The sequence below is a fragment of the Rhinolophus sinicus genome, linkage group LG01, assembly GCF_036562045.2.
Source record: "Rhinolophus sinicus isolate RSC01 linkage group LG01, ASM3656204v1, whole genome shotgun sequence".
Lineage (NCBI taxonomy): Eukaryota > Metazoa > Chordata > Mammalia > Chiroptera > Rhinolophidae > Rhinolophus > Rhinolophus sinicus.
In genome coordinates this window covers 157,222,978-157,250,137 of record NC_133751.1, presented here as the reverse complement: position 1 = coordinate 157,250,137, position 27,160 = coordinate 157,222,978, and the positions used below count along the sequence as shown (strand labels likewise).

Here is a 27,160-nt window from a genome sequence, read left to right as displayed (position 1 = left end):
TTTATATATGGATTTTTAAAAAATCTGCATTGAAGTGGACCTGTGCAGTTCAAAGGTCAACTGTACTTTTGATCTGTGGTTGGGAATCTGTGTATGCAGAGGGCAGACTCAAGTTATACACGGATTTTTGACTGCACCGGTGGTCCATGCTCCTAACTCCCACATTAGTCAAGGGTCAGTTATACTTGCACTTGTACAAGAATATGCACTGCAGCATTGTTTGTAATGGAAAATACTGGAAACAACCTAAATAACAGGACTGGTAGAGTAACATGAGGTATCCACACAATGGTATACCATGCAGCCATTAAACAAGATAGCTCCAATGATCCCTAAGATAGTAGGTTAAAAAAAAAAAGCAAGTTAGAGAACAATATATGTGGGAGGTTACCAAACCATATATACATATGATATATAAAAGACATATATTATACATAATATTCATTTATGCATATATGTCTGAAAGATACGCAAGATGGCAGAAACAGCGGTTGTTTCTGGAGGATTGGGGCGAGGAACTTTTCACTGTATGCCCTTCTGCATTTTTGTACTATGTGCACACTAATTATATACATAAACACAGCTCTGCCCGAGTCAATGAATAAATTAAATGCACTGTGTAATTGTGCAACATATAATACAAGGAGAATGTATATTACAATAAAGATATAAAGGAATGTGGAAATACAGAAAAGTTGTAGATAATGAAAAGTTGAAAATGTTGAGAGGAACTGAGGAACTTTAAGCCATACTTCAAATGAGGCGCCAATAATTTCAGTCATTACAATCCAACATCCTTTTCTAATACCTGCTCCTCTAAGGTATAAAAACAAGGGCAGTTACGACATTTGGTGACTAGGGCAAATATGCAAATGAGGTATGATATTGTCCGGATGGTGATGAAAACAAAGGCCGTCTTACGAAGGGCCTCATGGGCTGACATGCTTAGGACTTGGCTGGCCTGCTCGATTGGGGGACGAGATGGAGGAGTGGAAGTCACGAGCCCAAGGTGCAGTCCTGGCTTTACTGCTAATGCATAGGTGTGACCTTAAGCAAGTGAACCTCTGGATCTATTGTTCACCTATAAAATGAGAGTGTAGATCCCAAAAGACAAATGAAAAAAACAAATGGATAATTCCTATCAGGGAAAGAAATTCACAAAAACATGGAAAACTAGCCTTCTCATTTAGCAAAAAGGATATAAATCTGAAGTTTTAATACCTATTAAAACAACAAAATCGCCATCCCTTGCCTTTGAAATTCTGTTAAAACCAGTATATACATTCATATCTGTAATTTACATTCTGGAAAATATGGCACGTTTGTATAACTGAGCCACATATTCCTACCCTTTGACTCAGTAACTGCATTTCCAAGGAATTTACCTTAAGGAAATGATTTAAAAGATACAAAAATATATATATACAAAGACAATTCATTTGAATGTTTATAATAAAAAAAAAAACCTAGGTAAATGGTTTAATATGGAATCAACATGAAATACTGTACACTGTACATCTGAGAATCATTCTGAACCCTAGAAATGTTTGTTAAAAAACTGCTATGTTCAATGTATATAGAGATTACTATACAAATGTAAAATAATTTCATTTAGAAGGAAGAATTACGGGTACCTTAATTAGTATTTAATACTATTAAACTGGCTTTTAAATTTGAATAAAAATAACTTAAGAATGAATTTAAGGAATGAAATCATTTCCCTCTAAGACCTGATTCTACTCACTCTCTGATATGGTGCTGGGGGCTCAGCTCTCCTCTAGTGGGCAAGGATGGCGGTGGATCAGATAAATCTTGAGAATAGACAATGCTCTGGTACAGCAAGCTGGGACCCCTGCAATTTGGAGACAATCAGGAATATATAGTTTTTTTTCCCCATCACACAAACTAATTCACATATAAACCATGAATGTTGTGTGATATATAAAAATGCTTTATTTTAGACATGTACCACACCTACACCCACATCTGAGTATAAAAGCTTAAGAGAAAAGATGTGCAAAGAATAAGCACATATCTTAGAACAGGGAGGGAGCCTAGAGATCATTCTAGTACAACCTCATTTTACAGATGAAAACAACTGATGCTCAGAAAGGAAACATAAAGTTACATGCGGAAGAAATGCAACTTGGAGAAAACGGGGAAAAAAATTAATTAAGGGTGATGGCAGTGAAAAAGGTAAAGGCACCAAGTAATTAAAGCAGATGTGTACGTGGATGATAAAGGGGGAGGCTAGAGGGAGGCTGCACAGTTCTGTACCTCTCTCCTGGTATTTCATACCTGCACCCTACACAAGGGGTAGATCTAACAATCAGACTTTTACCCTCCTAACTCCAGATAGGGGTACAGCCTTTCAAGTCCCAAAGATTAATGCTAAACCAGATCTTTATCCATGTACTGAACATACAACATTGCTTGAAAAAACAAGGTCCAAACATTGGTATTACACATTGGTGTTTTCCGGTTTCTACAAAATATGTTGAATGACAATTTGTTTAGAGTGTATTGCTATTTTACCTCAGAGCTCATCTTTAGGTATCAACTGTGAATTTTCAGTAAAAAGTTTAAAAATTAGGTGATTTAGATGGAAAGCAAATTGCTTTCATATAGTTTCAGAAAGGATTTTAACTGAACTAGTTCATTCTATCTGTAACAAATTATATACTCTCAGAAGTCAACACGTTTTCATCTATACATAAGCCTCTGAGAACTTCTACAACCCCTTCATTCTGAGGGGATGGCTCAGTGCTGTTGGTATGCTGCTGGCCACAGCTATTTTGTGTCCAGAGGGGACCAGTCACTTTGCTTATCCCATGTTTGACAAGTTTTACAGATGGAAAGCTAATCTAAGGACAAGATAGTGCTTGTCCAACTGGGACTTTGCCTTAAGCACTGAACAAATTAAATTTTAAAAGTAAAGTTCAACTTATATCCCATTTTTGGTTATATAAGACCTTCCTTAGTGTCATACATTATAAACATTATTAAAAGCTTTTGCTTTTAATGATTCTGTATCAAGCAATTTATACTCTACTTCAGTAAAAATAAAGTAAAACTATGTTAAGCAATTTATCATTACTTTGATTTGTTTCTTGTTGGACTTCAACATTTTAGTAATCTCACAGCAAATCACAACAGATTTACACCTCATTTTACACAAGATGTCTTTCAATAATGGTGTATAAATTGGATTTTTATAAACCGATTCTATTTTATTCTACATTACTATTATTTATAAAATGTTTATGCTAAAACTAACTTCTAAATTACCTTCAATTAACATTTGATGCCAAACATGTAGGTTTTAGGCTGTATCTAGTTTCCTTCCTCTCTCTTACCTACCCTAAGCCCAACATGTGGTTAATAGTTTGTTTAAAACAAATCTTCAGTAGGCACATTTCCTATTTAGAAAAATCACATAGGAAAAACAAGATTACTAGGAAGACTTTAAAGAAACGTTTTAAAGGTTCCAGATGTAAAATCTTAGAAGCAAACTGTAGGAGGAATAATAAAAGCTTAAAACCTAAAGTTTTTTAAACAAGACTGAAAAAATTTACCATAAATATAAGAATCATATCACACTTTAACATATTACAACTAAGCATTTATTATACTGTTTAAGAAGGGAAGCAATTGCTGTGGTATTTCAGAAGCTGTATCTTTTTTTAATGTAATATATGCTCATAGACTCTAAACAGTATTTTAAAATATACACTCTCTCCAAATGAAAATATTCAACTAAAGATAGATAACTTTTAATGTACGTAAAATGTTACAAAGATTTTAAAATTAATCGTCAGATTTTTTTTCACAACACAATGTACAGAAATTTGCGGACTTCCTGTACAGAGCAGTATAATTTTTACTCTTGAGCAAGGCGTTCAATAACACGTCGGTAATCTTCCACAAGCTCCTGAAAGCTTTCTTCCAGCTGTTCATGTTGCATGCTTATTTCTATTTGGTTCATCTGGTTTGTCAGTTCTTCTGGTCTGAGACATTTTCTCATTTTAGCAAGATCTCTTTGCTTTTTCTAAGCAACAAACACAATTATTGGTTAGACTAAGAAAGCTGGTATGTTTCTTTATATTCTTAAAATTTTAAGTCTCCCATGTTAATAAGAAGAGTAGAATATGCCCAAATTTGTCACATACAGTTTTCTTCTTAAAGAAGCCTAAACATAATGTTAACGATGAATTACGATCCCTCTAAAAGGAGTTAACCAGAAGTCCTGGAATTTGTGTCAATTGATGGTAAATATAGATATGTGACTAAAAGCCCATCCCTCCCACCCCCCCACCCATAAAGCATAATAAATAGCCAGTGTAGACACATATTTCTTTCTTTTTTTTTTAAAGAGGGCACAGCACACAGTGGCCCATGCAGGGATCAAACCAGCAACCTTGGTGTCACCAGCACCACACTCTAACTGAGCTAACCAGCTGCCCCTGACAAATATTTCTTTAATAAATACGATACATTAACTAAAGACAGCTGAGATTAAGTGCTATTACTCTTCATTTCACTATTCAATCATTAATTACACTAATTTCAATTCCAAGCTGGCTTCTTCCTGTCACTATGCTCATTTCTAAATTCCCTTACCCAGGGATGTATTTATGGACCACATATCAATTTTAACAGACTGTTTGAAGAGTTCCAGGAAGATAAACCAAAAACTGTCACACTTTAAGCATTTACTGAGTCTCGACTATCCAGATATACATTATCTCATTAACCCTCCCCGTTTTACTGAGGGAACCACCATGCTGAGGAGTTTGTAATAGGGAGCTGGTAACAACTTTTCAGCAGGACACTGTGTCAGAACAACAGTGTGTCCGTCATCCTGAGGACTGGACAAGAGGACCAAGTTAGCAGCTACTGCAAGGATTCAAGCGAGACTTGATGAAAGCCTAGACCAAGCAGCAGCAGCAGCAGAGATGGAGGGGACAGGGCAGATTTGGGGAAGAAAACACTGGGTGATGAGGGGCAGAAAGAATGAAGAATGACTCCCAATGGGTGGCAACACTGCAATATATGAAACATTGCAATAGAGGAAGCTTTTTTGCATTTTGGATCAACTGTTCTAGATCATCGCATCAATTCTTTTATTAGAGCACATAATAGAGCTTACTTTACACAGAGATCAGAAATTACACATATTAACTCATGTAATCCTAACAACTCTATGAGATAGGTACTATAATTTTCTTTAATTGATAGGTGAAGAAAAAAAGGGATATGGGAGTTAACTTGTCATAGAGGTAGTTCAACTGCAAAGCCAGGATTCAAACCCTAATGATCAGGTTGGAAATCTGGATTCTTAGGCCCTATTATCTAATTGCCTTTCAAAAGACAATTAAAAAGAAAACAAAACCCAAAACCTAAAAACAGTATCTTAAATCTATCCTAAAATCTAATAGATGTCCCTTAAAGGGAACCTTAATAATTTTGGAAAACTAGGAAAATATGTCATAATTACTACTTAAAAAGCTCAAAATTAAGCTCAATTTATAATCACACAAACACTTAAAACAATGTGACAACAATGTTTAGAGATAAGTCTTTACTGAAATGAGGTGGTACTACAAAAAAAACTAAGTTGATCTTGGATCTCAACTGGTACAGCTAAGTAAATGAGGTTGCTGTTACTATAATCAGAAAGAAAAAAAAATTAACCTCATTACTATACAACCCTCTAAAGCAGTGCGTCTCAAACTTAAATGTGCACTCAGATCACGGGGGAGCTTGTTAAAAATGCAGATTCTGATTCAGCAGGTCAGGGGTGGGGCAAGATTCTGCATTTCTAACAAGCTCCCAGGTTATGTTACTGTTTCTGATTTACTGACTGTACTTTAAATATTAGTTCTAGAGAACTGATGAGAATTCAAATTTATTGCTCTTAAGGCAAGAAAAAACAGTGTATTCCTTCCTCTTCAATCACATACGTGATAAATGCTTTGTTTTGCTGTAAAACTTATTTTTTCTGCCAAGAGGCATGACTGTATCACTGAAGGAAACAGTTCAGGAACTAAACGGTAATAGTTAAAAAAATTATTGTGGTACGTGATAGGAATATAAACTATTTTTCTAAATTGCTAACCAGCTGTAACATTTATTAAATAATCTAACCCGACTTCTTGAAGATACCTTGAATCATATTAAATTTTTATATATAATAGAACATATTAAATTCTTGAATATTTCTAGACTATCAGTTTTATCCCAGATAACTTACAGAATGAATCATGTGCCATGATTTAAATTATGTTGTTTTTGAATCTTTAAGAGTTTACTTCCCCAAGTTATCTCCACCTTCCTTACCACCTTCAGTTTCTTCACTGTCAATTTTTTCCAGATGGATGTTAGAATTAACCTCTATTCTAACCTTGACTGGCATGGCAGTAAATCTATGAATTAAGTTTAAGAGCTCTAAGTACCTAGGAATAAAAAATACATGTAATAGCTTTATGGAAAAATATAAAACTATATGTAGAAGTTCCTCATGAACATGTAAGGTATGGTCCCATTTTAAAAATACTTTGAGGTATTTATTTTATTAACTTTCAATATTCCTTGAACTGTATATATTCCACTCTGTATATGTATGATATATTGCAAATTCATCTTTTAAAGAATGTGCAAACAAAAAAAACAATTTGGGGAACACCTCTATCCAGCAAAGTGACATACATTGGGAGTACAAATGAAATGGTGCAAGGCAGAACTCCTTTAAGATTGGAACAGACATTCTATACACTTCAGAATAATTTTTTCCATTCAAAACAAACAAAAACTTAATTCCTTCATAGATTAGGGCTGCTGATAATTTTTAATTAAGCAAATTAATTAAATATGGTATTAATGTCAATTTACTTGGTAACATTTGCTTGAATATGAATTCATTTCCAGAAAATAATCCTTCCTTCTTGCCTAGTTTTCAGGGATTCCAAGAGGGCTTATAAATATATATAATCTCAAAAATGCCACCATTTCTAAGAGCTCCTTGATATCCATCTGCTGAACTAATAATCTCTTTTGTAAAATACACACATAAGATTCTTTTGTAAGAATTTTAAAATAATAATGGTGTGGGGGCATAAGAATTCCAGACTTCTCAAAAGACATCTTTAAAAGCATGCACACTGTATTATTGCATTTCTTTCTGTCCAGTTCCTCACTATGGAGGCATTTCCATTTCATAAACATCGACAGTCACGTAATCTATGAAAGGTAGAACTAGACCTCAAAACTGAGTTTCTTGATTCCACACTCCATGATATTGTAACAATGATTCTAAATTTTGTTTGTAAACCAGTTATGAATTAAAATATGCCTGTGAAACAATATAAAAGGTTTAATGCTAAAACCAAGTAGCTGCACCAACTATTTTTTTTAGCCAAATTGTTCACATTTATCTTTTCTTGAACACCTGAAAATAACTTCTGTACTAGAGATGGAGGGTTTTTTTGTGCTTTTAAAGTTATTCTACGTTATTTTTATCTCTTCTTGGCACTGATACAAATGAACTGTCAGTGTTTAAAGAATTTTTAAAGTAAGGTATAAGTACTTCTAAATTCTACCCAAATAATTTCTTAGTGGGAGAGTGTGTTTAAGTTGATATATAAACTTGATCCTGCAAATAAAGGGAGTGCAGAATTGTTGGACTTTGCTATCAATAATTTCAAACCTCAGGAACAATTTAGTGACAATCAAAATTGTAATTTCTTTTCATAAAATGTTAAAAATGTACATTTATACTCCAAACTTTCCCCATTACATTTTAAAGACCTAAAAAAGTTCTAAACCATATTCAATATTAAGCAATTTTACTTTATTCTAAAATATAATTTGCATTTCAGAATGCTGTGGTAACACAACAAAGTACTCGAACATGAGTATCAGCTTGGAATGATAAATTGGAGAAAATCATCTGCATACACCGAACAAAGAAATCTTAATCACTCCTCCCATGCCTTATTTCTAGGCTTTCCCAAAGTTTGTGGTAGGCTTAAGAATTGCGGCTATCAAACCAAAGTGAGGGAGGGGACCCTAAGGCTTTCTCGGTTTTCTCAATGAGATAGAATACTGGATAACTAATTAAAATGTGCATTACTATAAATGGGGTTTGGGTAAGTATCTGAAGAATTTGTAATTTGTGCATGAGCTTTAGTGCAAGGATGGTAATACCCATTTTGGCTGTTAAGAACCTAAAGAGTTTAATAATTAGTTTGTGGTTGTCTTTCAGATAAGTGAAATTGCTAGACAGGTAAGGATACTTAATAATAATATAAAGAATAATTATCATTCTTTAGAGTACAAAATACCTGCTTTTATGAACTACAGAAATTCCCATTATTTGCCATAACTTCATGACTACTATTTACTCTCAGAATTCATCTTTAATTTGCTAGTCTGCCTATATGAAATGTCACATAAATATCTGAGATGCATAATCCAATAAATTATTTTACTGTACTAAAAAGTTTTAATACTTTTAAATGTTGTCATGATAACATCTATACTGTTCTATATGCCCAAATTTTATTATAAAGAAAATTTCTAGCTAACAAATTATTAAAGATCAAAACCTTTGGAAAATATCATTTCTACCAATTTTCTGATGTTTCTGAATTGATAAACATCAAATAGTTAAGACGAAAATCAGTCCACTGAATTGCTTAATGAAATGACATTATAAAGAAATGTATCTATATATAGTAATTCAACATATAATGATTTATAGTCATGGGGGAATAATTTTTATATTCAGAATGTTATGTATTTGAACAGAATTCCAGTGACAAATTAGGAAATACAGTTGCAATGAAAGTCACAAGATGCTGTAAAAGAAGAGTTGGGATTCAACAAGGAATAGTGTGACCCAATATACCATCAATATTCAAAGGATTGGCTATATAAAGCAGAATCTGTGACAAATAAAAATTGAATTAATACAAAATCAGAACTATGTGTATTTGATATATTATTTACTCATTAATTAATTTACTTTCTCCTTATTTGGGAAATTCTCCTTAAGTATGAAGACACATCCAGATTTGTCATCATTTATGTTCCCAGCTATTGTGCTATATAAGCTTACAAGTATAGTGTATATAAATGCAGCAACCACACGTCAGGTGCTCAATAATTATTTGTTGAATAAATTAACAAATAGTCTCCCTCATCTGCTTACTGCCCAGATGCAACTATCATAGCAAATCCTCATTCACACAGGTTGGCATGGACAATATCTACTTTAATAAAGGCCAAATGATGATGAGGCCAACCAAATACATTATTTCCCCTCCTAAGAGGGGAAATAAAATTTGAGTTATAGGAAAATGTGGGAGTTGGAAAAAAGGGGTGTGTGTGAAAGGGAAAGAAGGAAGAATGTTAAAAAAAATAAGAGGTAAATAAAACTAAGTTGCAAATTCAGCTATGGTAAAGTATAGAGGTTATAAATGGCAACCAAGGCCACATTTAGGAAGACCAGAGCAAAGGCAAACAGAATATATATGACAAATGGGAAGATAAGAGACTTAGAAAAAACTAACAAGATAATTTGTTAAAGAAGAGTCTGGACATTCAGATTTTTTAAAGGGGCATACAAATGAAAGAAACAAAATAACCACGGGTAAACTATGCTTGGGATTAGTCTTTAAGTGAATGAAAACAGATTTATAGCTTACATTAGAAAATTATGACAGTGAGAATTCTCGTAACTGACTGGAAGAATATTTTCACTTTTGTAAAACTAAATTTAGCAAAATGATTTGGACTCTCCCATACACTGGCATTCGCTAGACTTTTCTGTTTTCAACAGGGAAAAAAATATCATGTTTAAGATTCTTGGAAGTCCTACCTTATACGGGCTAATTAATCTTCTTTTAATATCCAGTCTATAGCTTCTGTATTGTTCAGCATCACTCATATCAGTTACCAGTAGTCGAAGAATTTCGTAAACCCGTCTAGCATGTTGCTAATAAATGAAATGAAAGAAAAATATGAACATCTTCAAATTACAAAATAGTGACACTTTCCTAAAAGAATACAGGATATATTGAATACGTGATGGTCCATAAATTGTGCTAGGTACCAGATGAAAAGCAATAAAAGTTAGCCTCTGTCCTCAAGGACCTAACAGTTTAGTGGGTAACACCAATGAATTGAGGTATTATTAATTTAATGACAGGGTATTATGGTAGCATAAGCTGGGAATGGGAGAAATGTTAGAAGAGGATTCCTGGGGGATTCCTGAGCTGAATCATAAAGGGAAGCGATTTCAGAAAGAAGGGAGGGTACCGTGTATGTGTGTATGTGCACGCATACACAACACACACATGCAAAAGAACAGCTTCACACTGATGGAGCACAAAATGAAGAGCAAGGTGTAGAAACCGAGTGAGGTTGGAGCAAGAGCACAGAGCCTTAAAACTGGTTCAAGACAACCAAGATGGCGCAGTAGGTAAACGCTGTTTACCTTCTCACAACCACATCAAAATTACAAATCTACAAATCCATTATTGATAATCACCTAAAATCAAGCTGAACTGAAGACCTTCAACTAAGGACTTGCGGAAGAAGGGCTATTTCGGCTGTGGGGGGGTCCCCCCCATCCCCTAAAGGAGGGAGAAATACCTGCCCCACCCCAGCGCAGGGTTCCAGTGCTGGGGAAAGAATTCCCAATAATTTCTGGTTGTGAAAACCAGTGGACACTGTGACTGAGACTGAGTGTGGCTGTACTTAGAGGTGCTCCTCTTAAAGGGATCCTGCAAGGTCTTACCCATCAGTGGAATCATTCGCACTGAGCTCCAGTACTGGGGCAGGAGCTGGAAAGGCAGCAAGGACAAATGGTGGGGAACTGAGTTGTCTGGCTTGGGACAGGGGCTGGAGAGGCAGCTTTCTCCTGGACAGGGGAGCTGGCAGAGGCCACTGTTTCTTTGTTGAGCCCTCCCTCTCCCTTCCCTGCACGTGAACACAGGTGGCCGCCATTTCTGAGTCTCCACAGTTCAGTTCGCCCCACTCTGGCAATTTGAGACCTGGCCCCACCCAACTTTCAGGCACACCCAGCCTGCTTTCAGTGGCTTTGTCATGCAGTCAGCGTGCCATGGCTCAAGCTGCACTTTCCTAGGGTCTCTCAAAGGTTCGCAGAACCCAGAAAAGCATCTAGCTGGGGCGTGTCCGGTACCTCTGGCTGAGCAGCCCTAAGCCAGGACTAGTGGCAGCTGGCCTTGGTTCACAGCTTGGCCTCTCAAAGGCGCTCCCAAGCACAGCACAAGTGGAGACATCTGCAGATTTCTTTCTGGCTCCCGCTAGGTGGCCCCAGGTGGGGCACGGGCTGTGGTTGAAGTAGACCTACAGCAGATCCCCTCCAAGGTAGTCCTGGGGCTGGCGCCCCCGTGGTCAGTTTCAAAACTGGCTAGAGCATCACCTAGCCGTCTCCGAGTATGACACACCCAAGGGGTGGATTGGGCAGGTACTAGAATCCTGCTGAGCCACTTCCTGCTCTGTAGGGTCACCCCCTTACAACAACTCTTCCACTGTAGTCAAGGCCAGTTTCACAACCAGTGAGCCAAAGGGTCAGTCCCTCACATTGATGTGCAATCAACCAAGGCTCAACTACAAGAGGAAGGCACACAACACCCACACAAGGGACGGACCTGGAGCACATGACTCATGTGACCAAAAAGACTGCACCACTGAACCGCATAGCACACCTACTACATAAGGCCACTCTACTAAGACCGGAAGACATAGCAGCCCCACCTAATATAGAGAAACAAACACAGAGAGGCAGCCAAAATGGGGAGACAAAGAAACATCCTCCAAATGAAAGAATAGAACAAAGCTCCAGAAAAAGAACTGAGTGAAACGGAGATAAGCAATCTATCAGATGCAGAGTTCCAAATACTGGTGATAAGAATGCTCAATGATCTCATAAGAATGGAAATGGAAACCATAAAAAAGAACCAGTCAGAAGTAAAGAATACACTAATGGAAACAAAGAATATATTACAGGGAATCAACAGATTAGATGAAGCAGAGGATCCAACCAGCGATGTAGAAGATAAGGTAACAGAAAACACCCAACCAGAATAGCAAGAAAAAAGAATCCCAAAAATTGAGGAGAGTTTAAGGGTCCTCTGGGACAATGTCAAGCATACCAACATCTACATTACAGGGGTTCCAGAAGAAGAGAGAGAGCAAGGAATTGAAAACCTATTTGAAGAAATAATGACATAACTTCCCTAAACTGGTAAAGGAAATGGACACAGAGAGTCCCAAACAAGAGAAACCCAAAGAGGCCAACACCAAGGCACATCATAATTAAAATGCCAAAGTTTAAATACAAAGAAAGAATCTTTAAAGCAGCAGGAGAAAAGCAGTTAGTTACCTACAAGGGAGCCCCCATAAGACTGTCAGCTGATTTCTCAACAGAAACTTTGCAGGCAAGAAGGGAGTGGCAGGAAATATTCCAAGTGATGAAAAGCAGCGACATACACCCAAGATTGCTCTACCCAGCATGTCTCATTTAGAATTGAAGGACAGATAAGGAGCTTCCCAGACAAGAAAAAGCTGAAGGAGTTCATCACCACCAAACCAGTATTACAAGGAATTTTAGAGGGACTTCTTTAAGATGGGCGGGGGGTTAAGGATGGGTGAAAGGGGAAGGGATTAAGAAGTACAAATTGGGTGTTATATAGCAGTCATGGGGATGTAGGGTAGAGCATAAGGAATATAGTCAACAATATTGTAATAACTAGGTATGGTGCTCGATAGGTACTAGACCTATCTGGGTGACAGATGGGAATGGGGTTGGGGGCAGGGTGAAAAAGGTGAGGGCATTAAGAAATACAAATTGGTAGTTAATACAGTATGGGGAATATAATCAACAGTATTGCAAGATCATGTAAGGTGCCAGGTGGGCACTGGACTTATCAGGGGGATCATGTCAGACTGTGTGGAGGCCTGACCAATGCACTATACACCTGAAGAGCCGCAGTAGAATAATACTGAATGTCAACTATAACTAAATGTGTAAGTATATATAGTCATGGGATGTGGAATACAGCATAGGGAAGATATTCGATGGTATTGTAACAGCTATAAAGATGTCAGAGGGGTAGTAGCCCGGGGGGTGGATTATCACTTTATGAGGGGTTTAAACGTCTAACTATTACATTGCTTTGTACACCTGAAACTAAAAAACAAAAACCAAAACCAAAAGTCTGGTTCAATAGCTGGGCTTTTATTTAGTAGGTGACAGAAATGCGGGAGTGACCAGAGTGCACAAATTTAAGTTTTAAATAAAGCATTCTCTCAGCTACACAGAAATGGTATCAAAAAGAAGGGCAGGGAGACCAATTAGGAAGCTGAGCTATTAAATCAGGCAGAAAATGATGAGGACATGAACTGAGACAGCACAAGTAAGAAAACTACGGAAACAAAGATTCTAGAAATACAGAAGAGGAAAGACTGGCTGTGGAGAAGGGTGTGGTGGCATGACAGTGAGTTTTCACAGCTTAGGAGAGATTTAGGAGGCAGCAGAACATATAAATCTAAAGAAAATTCTAGTCTAAGGGTGAGAATTTAAGCAATATCAGTAGATATGCAAGAGTTAAAACCATAAGACTGGTAAAGGTTACCCAGGGAAAGCATACATGGGGAAAAGTGGGGAGAGGTCAGAACCCTATAATACAGTGACAATTAAAGGGCAGACAGAGGACAGAGAAAAACAGCCACAGAAACATTAGGACAATCAGGAAGTTTTGGTATCACTGAAGACAAAGGAGTAGCCCACAGTTTTTCTGTTTGTGTTGTTGCACTTAACTATTTATTGGGGGCAGGTGAGAGGTCAGGTAGGTTGGGAAGATGGTATTTGAACTTTCTGGAAGGGACACCTGAGCTGAGCTTGAAGAAATGAGTATTATTTGGCCAAGCAAAAATGGAGGAACAGGAGAAAGGGGTATCAAAGGCAAGGGCAACAGTACACAAATGTAAAGGGACATAAAAAGAAGAAAGATGGGGCTGGCCCGGTGGCTCAGGCGGTTAGAGCTCCGTGCTCCTAACTCCAAAGGCTGCCGGTTCGATTCCCACATGGGCCAGTGGGCTCTCAACCACAAGGTTGCCAGTTCAATTCCTCGAGTCCCGCAAGGGATGGTGGGCTCTGCCCCCTGCAACTAAGATTGAACATGGCACCTTGAGCTGAGCTGCCTCCCGGATGGCTCAGTTGTTGGTTGGAGCGCGGGCTCTCGAGCGCAAGGTTGCCAGTTCAATTCCTTGACTCCCACAAGGGATGGTGGGCAGTGCCCCCTGTAACTAAGATTGAACACGGCACCTTGAGCTGAGCTGCCGCTGAGCTCCCGGATGGCTCAGTTGGTTGGAGCGCGTCCTCTCAACCACAAGGTTGCCGGTTCGACTCCCGCAAGGGATGGTGGGCTGTGCCCCCTGCAACTGGCAACGGCGGCTGGACCTGGAGCTGAGCTGCGCCCTCCACAACTAAGACTGAAAGAACAACAACTTGAAGCTGAACAGAACCCTCCACAGCTAAGATTGAAAGGACAACAACTTGACTTGGAGAAAAGTCCTGGAAGTGCACACTGTTCCCCAATGGAGTCCTGTTCCCCTTCAAATAAATAAAAGTTTAATTAAAAAAAAAAAAAAAAAAGAGAGAAGACACTAATTAAAAAAAAAAAAGAAGAAAGATGTAGCATAGCTGGGAAATGGCAACAGGTTCAGCAAAGTCAGAGTACGTAGGAAAGTGGTAGGACGCTGAGGCTAGAAAGGTAGGCAGGGTGATGATTATGATGGGTTCTGTGTGACATACTAAAAAGCTTCAATTTCTTTAAGGAAAAAAAAAGCATCATTAAAAAAAAAGTATTGTAACTTGACTGACAATTGTCACCACAATAAACTTTAATTTTAAAAAAAGTATGATTTAAAAAGCATGTTTGTATTCCCTTTCTTTTGAAAGCTGAGCTATTAAATAAATTATCATTAATAAAGGTTTAATACAGTCTGGTGATATCAATTATTTCTAAAACATTTTATCTTAAAGGCAGGAAGCAATTAGTGTTTTAACGCAGGGGAAAAATGGAAGGAAAGTTTTAGTTCAAAGTGAGTTGTTTGTCGAAGGTCAGTGATCAGTATAGTTTTGGAACTCAGGAGGAAAATATGGATTGGAGGTTTAGAAGAGATCTCCCAGGTAGAATAAATAGCATGAGAAGAAATGAGCACAGTATAAGGAACTCTGGGAAAAGAATCACATTTCGGGAGTATACAGAAGACCAGAAGCCAGTGAAAGTATCTCAAAAAAGATGATCACAGTTGTAAGTGGAAAACCACGAACTGCAGTGCCTTAGACCCCAAGGGGAGTAGTATCAAGTGATAGTCCTTGTTACTGGATACCCTTCATTCCACATACTTTCGTAATCCAAATCCTACCTATTCTTCAAGGTTTAGATCAAACACATCCCTCTCATGAAATACTCGGATGCTTTTGCTTATGTAAATAAATCCCCTCCTCTCAACTCCCATACTATTTTTTTCTGTACCTATCTTAAGGTACTTACTACTTTAAAATTCCAATAGATATATAGAAGTATACAAAGTGAAAGTTAAGTGTTTTATTCCAACCCTTCTTCCCACCAATACTATCTCCAAGGATTATTAACGACTTTACCAACTTAAACATTTTCTTAAGAAGCAAAAATAAGATCTTCTTACCCATCCTTGTTCTGCTTGTTACACTTAATAGTCATGAAATCAATCACCCTCCCATTCTATTAAGGAGGCACAGGAGATAAACTAAATTGCCCCGAGTCACAGAGCAAGTGGTGAAGCCGTATCTGAACCCAGGCAATCTGGCTGTAGGGCCTATACTTTTAACAACTGCTACTTCCCACACTTGTATTCTTAATGTATTTGCAATGTTGAAGTAATGTATTTAAAAAAGAAACTTGAAAACTTAAATGGTTTCCTCCTACAGAATAAAAATACCTTATTTATTTTGAACTTCTGTTGTGCCTCTATTGCCATATCTTCATTGAATCCTTGCATTAACTTTTCCCGGGAAAAACAAGGCAAATCTTGACAAAGCTTCACAAGCACAAAGTCTCGTAATTTCACATAGCTTTTGGATGGATCTTCCGCTGAAGAAATAAAGGAGAATAACATTTCCCTTACCCAACATAATTTCTTCATCACTTGCAATCTCAATATACATGTTAGGCTAGAAAGGCAAACATTCTTAAAACAATTATACATACACAAAAGTTACAATGTGAAAGGGTTATTCCTTATAAATCAAATAATAGCACTATTATCTTTGCCAAATAAAATTATAGGTGTAATCCTTTTGCACAAAGATATGTTATTTGTGACTTAGAGCTACTCCTTTCAAATATAAACTTTTTGACTGGTATGTGATCATATGTACCTTACGTTTATTTTCAATTAAAGCAGTTACATAAACAAGAGATTCAAATTTGGATAATAAGTTCCAAACACAAGTATTTTTTGATAGCTAAGGATTCTAGATTCCTTACTTTAATCCAATAACCTTTATAGTCTGCTATACTTCTTTACCTAATTAAGAAAAAAATCTTCAAGCAAATTTTTTTTAGAGAATATGATTTTGATCCTTTCTTCATTGCACCTGAAGCATAAATTTCCTTTCATGTTTGTCTACGTTATTTACATTAGACTAAGTAGTAGACAAGGAAAACATCAAAACATGATGGTAGAAAGCACACTGCACAATCAGAAAAATGAGTTTGAGTCCCAGTTGTCATTCATAGATGTAGGATGTTGGGCAAGTCACCTCACTTCTCTAAGCCTTCCTTTTGTGTCAGTAGAAAGCTTGAAACAACAAATATTAAAGTTTGAGCTAGCGCATGGATCATAAGACTTAATATTGTTACGATATCAATAATCTACAAACTATTCAATGCAATCCGTATCAAAATCCTAGCTGGCTTTTTCTGTTGCAAAATTAACAAGGTCATCCTAAAATTCATATAGATATGCAAGGAACCCAGAATAGCCAATACAATCTTGAAAAAGAACAAAAGTTAGAGGACTCCCATTTCCTGATTTTAAAACTTACTACAAAGCTACATTAATCAAGATGGTGTGGTACTGCTATAAGGATAGACATGTACCAGGTCTGACAAGTTCATGAATTTGTTGCAACAATATTACTAACCTTTTTTGATATCAGAGGGATTATTCATTATGAATTTGTACCAACTGGACAAATAGTTAACCAAACTTACTACCTGAAAGTGCTGAAAAAGGCTCCATGAAAAAGTTAGATGACCTGAACTTTTTGCCAACAATTCGTGGCTCTTGCATCACGCCAGTGCACCAGCTCACATGGCACTGTCTGTGAGGGAGTTTTTAGCCAGTAAACAAATAACTGTATTGGAACACCCTCCCTACTCACCTGATCTGACCCCCAACGACTTCTTTCTTTACCCGAAGATAAAGGAAATATTGAAAGGAAGACATTTTGATGACACTCAGGACATCAAGGATAATATGATGACAGCTCTGATACCCATTCCAGAAAAAGAGTTCCAAAATTGCTTTGAAGGGTGGACTAGGCGCTGGCATTGGTGCACAGTTTCCCAAGGGGAGTACTTCAAAGGTGACCATGGTGATATTCAACAAAGAGGTATGTAGCATTTTTTCTAGGATGAGTTCTCGAACTTAATTGTCTACTTAATAGATCAGTGGAAATGCACTGAGAATTAAAAATAAACCCATAGTTCATGGTTGATTAATTTTTGAGAAGGGTGCCAAGACAATTCAATGAGGGAAAGAATATTCTTTTAACAAATGGTACTTGGACAAAGGGATCTCCAAAACCAAAGAATGAAGCTGAACCCTTTCCTCACACCATATACAAAAATTGACTCAAAATGGATCACAGACCTAAATGTAAGAGGTAAAACTGTAAAACTCCTAGAAGAAAACATAGGAGTTAATCTTCATGACTTTTGGTTAGGCAATGATTTCTTAGATAATAGAACCAAAAGCATAAGAGACAGGAGAAAAAATTGATAAACTGGGCTATATAAAAATTAAAAATTTTTGTGCTGCAAATGATACCATTAAGAAAATGAAAACACAACCCACAGAATGACAGAAAATATCTGCAAGTCACATATATGATGAGACTTGTATCCAAAATTTTAATATAAAAACTTTTATAATTCAGTAAGAAAAAGACAAACAACCCAATTTTAAAAATGGGCAAAGGATCTAAATAGTTCTCAAGATATATAAACGGACAAGCACATCACTCACTAGCCACAGGACAACCCCAATCAAAATAATAAAATACCATTTCATGTCCACTAGGATGACTAGAATAAAAAAGACAGTCAACAAGTACTGATGATGGTGTGGAGAAACTGAAACCCTCTATACTGCTGATAGAAATATAAAATGGCACAGTCACTTTGGAAAAGAGTGTGGTGGTCAAACAGTCACCAGATTTTCTACAATTTCTACTCCTAGGTATGTACCCAAGCAATATGAAAACATTTCTATTGCCAAATACAACTCTCTTCATAATTCTGAAAGAAACAAATCATTGATTCTATTTATAAAATCACACAACTGAGATGTATTTAAATGTTATATATCTTAGGATACTGACATCCTCAAAAGGAAGATGTACATGATATTAAGAATTGTCTTCCAGTATTTTACTTTTATATCAAGTGCTAAAAAAAGAAAATGGGTGGCAATTACATCATAAACACCTATTTATCCTGTAACATAGGCCATTGATGGTAAGTTTTATTATCACTGTATCTCGCTTTATGTCAAGTAAGCAAAAGGCCATCTCAATATAAAGAATATCCTGGTGCAAAGGGAAATTCAGAGGCTGTAAAAGATCCACAAAGTTAAGAAAAATATATAAAATAATGGAGATTAAAATGACTAAAGAACAGAAAATTCCCATTTTTTTAAAAGGACTGGGAATGGAAATCTAAGAGAAATATCTTAATGAGAACAGCTGATCAGGCATTTTTAGTAATTTATAATAATGACAAATGTTAATGCTGAAAATAAAGGCTGATACCCGTTTTCAAATTCAGAAATCCTTTAGCATGTTTAGCCTTTTCTCTTTAGAGACTTCAGTTTGCAATGAATAAAGGCTACTATTATTGATGACTCTTCACTGAGATTTAAGAAATAAAGTTCTTTATCTGCTAATTGGTGCTAAGTATCAAGGACTTTATTGGTTGGAGCAGACAGAAGAAAGTGGTTAAGAGGCTTCACAGAAACAACCCCTGCTGGCACATTACACACTAGAGACGACAAAGACTATTTATGTGAACGCTACATCTCCAGATTAAAATCACCAAAAAAGTGTCCTTTCATGCAGCACCAAGTCCAAGTTCTGTAAGTAAACAGAAACTAAACCATTTTCAGTTTAGCTAAAAAGAAGTGCTATCATTTGTATTATGTTTCTATAATTTTACAAGTCATTAAGCTAGTGAAGGTGTCACAAATAATTTATAACTTTTGATATTAACTAACTTTAGTAATGACTTCTTTATATCCCAGGCCTCCAAAACATATCACAGTAGCAGGAAAGTCAGATGAAAAGATAATTCAACTCTCTAAACATGGAATTCCCTTTTAAAAACAACATGCTTTTCCTCCAATTTATTAATCTATAGGACCAAATGTTTTGGAGTAACTTTATATGCTTTGGTTTCTAGTTCCACATCCAGTATGTATATTCTAGTCCCATATCCAGTATATTTTTTGATGCCTTTAAACAAATTGATAAAATAAAATTCCAAAATAACATTTTTTAATAGGTTAACATTTTTATGTGTATTACGCATTGTAGCTTTAAAAACAAACATGTATTCAAACTCATAGAATAAAATATAACACCTAATTTGGATGTAAATACTGGTATAGTGGTTTTCCTGGGGGGAAAAAAGGTGACTTTCAGTTTAATCAACAACTTTGAGTAACAAATTTGAAACAGTGTTACTCAAGGGCAAGAAAATAATGACAACATAAATGTTCCTTGGACCACTTTGGTTCTTTGGTAGCTCACATGTTTACATATTATCATCTGTAACTCCATCAAATGATGACTTTTGCATTCAAAGAGTAGTCTCTTTCCTTCTTCTAAGCATCCTATTCATATTACCACTTCTATAGCTAATTCATATTGAAAGATATTTTCAAAACAAATAAGCCCACATTTCACCTTATAAACTATTGTTGTGAAGGCATGCATTTTCAGAATATAAAACACATACTTTAAGAAATTTGTTTTCTACCCATGTACTACTTACCTAGGCTGTTTTTCCTAAGTTTAGAATATCTTGCCCCTACATGAAAATTAGAGCATGGTCTCTGAGCAATGCAACTGTTTGCTAAATAAACTGAACAAATAAGGCATACCACACTTGCAACATATTCATGCCTGACCAAGATTTCCCAATGCATATTCAGTTCATTATCTTCAATTTGCTCAATCACTTCATACTTAGAGAAGCAATCCAATACCACAAAAGCTTATGATTTAAAATATAATCTTAAGCCACCTTGAGATAGTTCCAAAAAGACCCCAAGACGATGCTGCTATTTAAAACAGAATAGTTATCTCTGACAAAAACAAAATCAATCAGTAAAGATGTTTTAGAAAGGCTCTTTCGGTAACAAATCAAAATTTACATACCTGTAATATCAAGAACAGAAGGAGATGCAATGTAGTATCTATGAACTGTTTCAAGAAGTTGAGCACCATGGCCTTGACCTTGAAATGGAGTCAGTATCAGCATCTGACTACAGTAAAGAAATGATTCTAAAATTAAAATATCACAACATGACCAGTTTAAAAATTGCAAATCACTAAGGTATTATGAGCATTTTAAAGTCTGTGTGACTTTTTTCAATCAACCGTCAAGAAATCCAAAAATTACTGAGATACTCAAAATTGGCTTAATCTTCCTCAGTTTCCATGGGAACAAAGAAATAAATCAGTACATAGCCAATGAATAATGGTGATTTTTTAAAACAAATCAACACTACTATAACAAGTATTGGAAACTTCAGCAGTTCCTTCTTCTGAAATAAAAGACAAGGCACGTGTTATACTGCCAATTACCTTACACGTGGCCGGGTTTTGTCTGGGTACACATAGTAATTATAGACTGTCATGTAGCCTACGGTCGCAAAGAGCGTAGCTCCATCCTTATTATACTTCTCAAATCTGCAGATAAAACAGAAAGCCAAGCAGGTCAATTACAGTCGCGCTCCCATGCAGTGTCCATTTTCTTTTCCATTCTCTGACTGAATTTTCAGTGTCAGCAAGCTACTCTGTGAGGGCCCAATGGGTACACCTGCTATGTTCTGAATGTACAATTCACTTAATTGGTGTGCAGCAACTTGGATAAATCAGACCTCTTTACATCACTTCAGTGCACTTGCCTATTATAAAGATGAATAGGTGGCAAGTAAAAGAAAACACAGGCAAAGCTCATTTTACTGTTTAAGCCTACATTCAGGGCTCTAACGGACAACAGCATTTAATTCAGCTCTATTCTCAAGGTCTCCCAAAGCATAATGAAGGAAAACTCAAGCCTCATAAACAATAGTTTTTCTTTCCTGGAAAAAATATCATTATACTGTCCCAATAATTGGACCGCCAAATTAAAACGCTGGCTTTGTGGAGGTAATAAGGTCTACTGTTGCTTTAGAACTGTACTTACACTAGAAAGTAGTGCCATCTTTCATCATCCACGTCAATAAAGCTAGCAGTTTCAATAAACCACATCAAAAAGGTCTGAAGCCTTTCATGATATTCTCGAAAGCCTCTACATGTCATGTCAGCCTAGGGAAAAAGCCAGGAAAAGTCAGGTGAAACTCATCACAGAAGCAAGTGAAAGTGTGCAGAATACAAAACAATTCTGTGGGAAAACGTTTAGAAATCTCAGAGTAAGATGTGTACACAGATACACACACAAAATAGATCTTCGTTTTTAATGCTGACAAAAATTTGTTTCCTGAAGTTAGAATAAATCACTGAAAATAACATAGCAAAATAGCACATAGATTTCAGGTATATGGAGTATTTTTATCCAAGAAAATTTAGATTTATTACCTTGTATATTTGAAAGGTAAAGTTTTCTCCTCCTGTTGGACTTAGAACAGAGTATGTATGGAGTAAGGTTCCAAATGGCTTGAAATCAACTTCTTTTTCCAGCAAAGAAAGAAAATCATTCGTGTTTGTACAAAAGCCAGGTGGTATGATTTGTCTAATTTTGCCCTCGACATCATCTGCCTAAGGAATAGAGGTTAAAGGACGTAAGAAAAAATTAATAACAAATTTGACCTTTAATTGAATATGCATAATTTCTTTGAAATGGACAAAACCATAAAAATCATAAAACTTCAGTTCACAATTAAACTAAAGAAGTATGTAGTGAAGTGGAAAAGGATGAGTTTCATGTGCACAAGATACTGCCACACAAATCTGAAATGAGCATAAGCATAACACAGAAATACAAAAGAGGAGGCAGGTATAGCCTGAAATCAAGTGCAGGAATGGGAGCAATGCTAACATCATGTAGAAAATGCTGACTATATCCCTTCAGCACAACTTGAATGGGCCAAAACAAAAGGCTGCTTATTATTTAATGTATGTCAAGGAGACCATATTATCCAAGACAGGAAAAGATCACCAGCAGCAGAGGTGAGGCCAGAGTCTGACTAAAGGAGTAACAATCTCGCAAACAAGTAGACAGATCATAATTCCCTCATATACCAAACTCAAAATTAAGATAAATTGAAAACTATTCCCACTTAGAAAATACATAAATTGTATGAATGGATATATTATCCACTCATACCTACAATGTGACACAGTTTTTAAAGACATGGATTTGTGACAGTAAAAAGAGACAAGCCTGGACAACAAAATTAAACTCAGAGATTAAAAATACACTTGTTAAACAACCTCAATGAATGTTAAAACTATCAGCTGAGCAGACTTCATAATCCTTTTCAAAACCCCAAAAGACCACTTGATTGAATACATTTACTACTTCTCTTTAACCATGAATATTTGATGAAATCTTACAATAAAGTATTACTGCTTCTCACCAGGCAATAAAACTTAATGAATTGGTCTCAACTTAACAAAACCTTATCCCTCAATACAGTCCCTAAAAGCCTGACATTACATTCAACAAAATGAGCTTGCATTCTATTCGAACTTTTTCCTGAACAATGAGGCCAGGTTTTTACTTAATGGAGTTTGCCGTGAGTTCAGCTGTAATGTTTGTATTGTATCTATTTCCACAAGGACTGACACAAGAACACTTTGTGTTAACTTACTAAGCAGCTCTTTCATACCGTTTACATGCATGATGGGTATTAGTTCTAAACCAAGACCCTTGCTACTTAGCATTCAAAACAGGGAAATTAAGATGCTTAGGACAAAATACACTACAAAAGGCTAATACAACATGCTACTAATTCCTGTCCTTTCAACCATCTTTTAACTAAGTAGAAGCAATGCACCTGCAGATGAATAGCACTTTATTATCATTCAGTTACATTTTAGGATAGAGAACCAAGGATGGAGTTTATCACAAACAAGTTTTATTTTCAGTGCCTTTGGTACCACCAACATTTATATATAACTTGTTTATAGCTATAAAAAAGGAGCTATAATTTAACAGCTCTTCAACATTTTGCCCAACAGTTTATTTTTAATATGTACACCAGTCCTTGCAATCCATTCATACTCAAGATCAAATAAACTGCATTTGATAAGATTATTTTTGCTTATTTTTAAAGTACTATTTGAAAAACAGTTCTCCTTGAAACTGCTATCTAATGTGAAGAGACCATCGTAAGCATGTTTTACAGAATCTGTACAATTTCAATAATCACAAGAGGAAATTGTAATAATAGGGGATAGTTTTAATAGGTCTGTTGCGTGGCAATTAAAATCTGGAGTAGTGATGGGTGAAGCAGCATAATTTTATTTCAAGTTAAAAAAAGTCAAGAAACACTACTTAAAGAGGTTTATATTCTATCAGTTTTATTTATTTATTAAATTTTATTTTTTTTAAGGAGGGCGCAGCTCACAGTGGCCCATGTGGGGATCGAACCGGCAACCTGGTGTTATCAGCACCATGCTAACCAACTGAGCTAACCAGCCACCCCTACAATCTATCAATTTAAAAGAAAACACTTCAAGGAATTTAGTGTATATAATTTTAACTTTTAAAAACTTTTCCAATATCCTATCTTCTCAGCAAGGCAATGCAAAACGTGATCAAATAACTTCACATATCTTGCATCAAATGTACTTCAAAGATTTCTTAGAAACGCCTAAGATTCAAGTAGCAATTCTGGTGGAAGACAGCAACTCAAAGTTTTGAGCTCAACAAAGTTGAAAGAAGTTAATGTTTAAATTTCCACCTTCAAAGGACACCTGTTTATTGTAATAAATATCTTCAAATAAAATACTTTGCTCTGGGCAATTCTACACATTGCTTTAGTAACTTTTACAGGGGAATAAAAGGCTAAGTTTAAAAACAAAAAATCTGTTATTTGTAATAGGTTAGAGAAAAATGTATATCTGATATATTACATAACATACATAACATAAAACCAAATAGCTCTTCAAATCTATAATTCAGAACTTTGCTTCACTAAAGGAAAGTGTTTGCATTTCTCTATTAAATGGATTCTGCTTTAGGAAAAAAAATTCTATAATCACCATGTCTAGAGAGCTGTACTCTTTTCTAAAAGAATAAATATATTTTAGTTCAGTTAAACATTCATTTTTCATATTGGATTACTGGCCAGATAATAAAATCATCACTACAGAAAAACCCCATCTAATCGTTTTTAGTTGAATGTAGAATTAAAGATTAACTGAAACCTTTAATTCCAATGATTCTTGCTAAAGTTTAGATTTCATTTCTGAAGATCACTGAAAACTTCCCTACCTTGAATATTATTATTCTAATCTTCAATTAAAATTATGCAAAAGTAATGTTGTAGAAAGCATAAGAAATTAAACTGAATCGATCAAGAGTCCAGAATAAAACCTGATATATTTAATTAATAAAGACATGCCTTACAAATGTTTTCCTAATGTGACACCAAGTTCTGAATTCTAGGTTTGGCAATATTTCTTTAAAAAGGAAAGCATAAAAGTAACTATTCTATTTAGGTCTTATGTTAAGTGAATTATGATGAAATGTTTTATATTGTATACTCTCTCATTATGTTCATTTCAACTTCCAGTTCTATACTTTACACATAAGATGTTCCCATAAAGCAATTTTTGCTTTTCCTCATCACTGCATAAAACAATGTGCCTGAGAATAACTGGTAGCTATAATATAAATGTTTACACTTACATTTGTATTTATACACATTTGAAAACCAAATTACAGTAAGTCCTCACTTAAGGTCATTGACAGGTTCTGTGACTTTAAGTGAAATGATATATAACGAAACCAATGTTACCACAGGCTAATTGATATAAACATGAGTTAAGCTCCCACAGCATATCATAAACATTATAACAATGTTGAACACAGACACAGTATTCCAGGACCTGCTGTACCTCTTTAGTGTCTTAACCTAAACAGCACTATTTGTCTAAATTTGTCTGTGGTGAGCTACTTTTGAAACAGCAATTTTAAAGGCATGTTAAGTAGGTGGTCCTTGCTGTCCCTTACTTGGCTTAAGCGGGAGAGACTTAACATTAACTGTAATTTTAAGAATCCCCAAGATATGCTATAAAAAGCAAAAAAAATTTCTTTATCTGCTTAATTTGCTCAATTTTAAATTCTCTGACAATATTTAAGCTGTAGACATTTGATTATTAGTGAAATTAATAGTGTGACTTTTTCACTACTGGAAAAACAAAGGTTGTATGATGTTTGTTTATATTGCATTAGTGTTTTGCTCTGTGAACTTATAAACAAAATCCAAGATAAAAATCTTTATAATTTTAAATCTCAATATATAATTTTAAAAATTTCTATATAATTAATGAAATATCATAAAGCTTTAACAAAATTGATGCGATTTTGTTTCATAAAAGTATTACTCAAAGAACACTGTCACAATTATCAAAAAACGTATAGTGAAGGGGGCCGGCCTGGTGGCTCAGGCGGTTGGAGCTCCATGCTCCTAACTCTGAAGGCTCCCGGTTCGATTCCCACATGGGCCAGTGGGCTCCGCCCCCTGCAACTAAGATTGAACACGGAACCTTGAGCTGAGCTGCTTCCCGGATGGTTCAGTTGGTTGGAGCGCGGGCTCTCAACCACAAGGTTGCCGGTTGGACTCCCGCAAGGGACGTGGGCTCCCTGCAACTAGAAACGGCAACTGGACCTGGAGCTGAGCTGCGCCCTCCACAATTAAGACTGAAAGGACAACAACTTGACTTGCAAAAAAGGCCTGGAAGTACACACTGTTCCCCAATAAAGTCCTGTTCCCCTTCCCCAATAAAATCTTTAAAAAGAATGTATAGTGAAATATTATTAGTTAACAAAGATTATTTTTTATTTCCCCAAGATTACATTTTTGTAAATACACAGGGTTTTTCTACAAGAGGCTAAAGAATCTAGAAAAAAAATTCATGTCTGCTCTCATCTACTCTCAAATTCAATCCACATTAATGGGAGACAAGGATAAAATAGATGATTGACAATCACAGATAATACAAACCTTACGCATCCAGGTATTTCAACTTCCTCTACCAAACCTTTCCCAGAAACATTAGCAATTAACAAGACTGAATAATCTTAGTAACAAACCCTTTCACTAAAAAGCAACGAAATTACTTCAAGAGAGGGCAGGAGGTATTGATAAAAGCAAAGGTCAGGGACAACCATAGATGAACAATCTATCAGTGTCTGAATAACCAAGTTTATTGTACTGTAAAATTCAGAATAACTATGTTGCCTTTAAAAATGATAGCTCATGGAAATGTTTTACAGGCATCTTAATTGTGACTAAAGATTTTAGGTGCAACTGGAGAACTCAGCTTGGAAAAGAAAAAGGCTGAATAATGAAAGATTCATGTAATGGCAAAATTCTAAGCAAACTTCTTCTAAGCAGATTT

The 27,160-nt window shown here is 35.8% G+C and overlaps 2 protein-coding genes across 2 annotated transcripts in view; one reads left to right on the top strand and one right to left on the bottom strand.

The window, feature by feature from the left end:
• The window catches only part of SLC25A12 (solute carrier family 25 member 12), a 161,142-nt gene that overhangs the window by 12,252 nt on the left and 121,730 nt on the right, over positions 1-27,160 (top strand). The gene's annotated exons all lie outside the window — the stretch shown is intronic.
• HAT1 (histone acetyltransferase 1) overlaps positions 3,752-27,160 on the bottom strand; it is a 45,156-nt gene continuing 21,747 nt past the window's right edge. The window contains exons 5-11 of the mRNA XM_019727432.2: positions 22,166-22,345; positions 21,774-21,895; positions 21,170-21,274; positions 20,741-20,847; positions 16,018-16,169; positions 9,881-9,997; positions 3,752-4,048 (exon numbers count right to left, since the gene is read on the bottom strand). Of these exons, the coding sequence (XP_019582991.1) occupies positions 3,881-4,048; positions 9,881-9,997; positions 16,018-16,169; positions 20,741-20,847; positions 21,170-21,274; positions 21,774-21,895; positions 22,166-22,345 (951 nt within the window). The 3' untranslated portion in view covers positions 3,752-3,880. The remainder of the gene's footprint in view (positions 4,049-9,880; positions 9,998-16,017; positions 16,170-20,740; positions 20,848-21,169; positions 21,275-21,773; positions 21,896-22,165; positions 22,346-27,160) is intronic.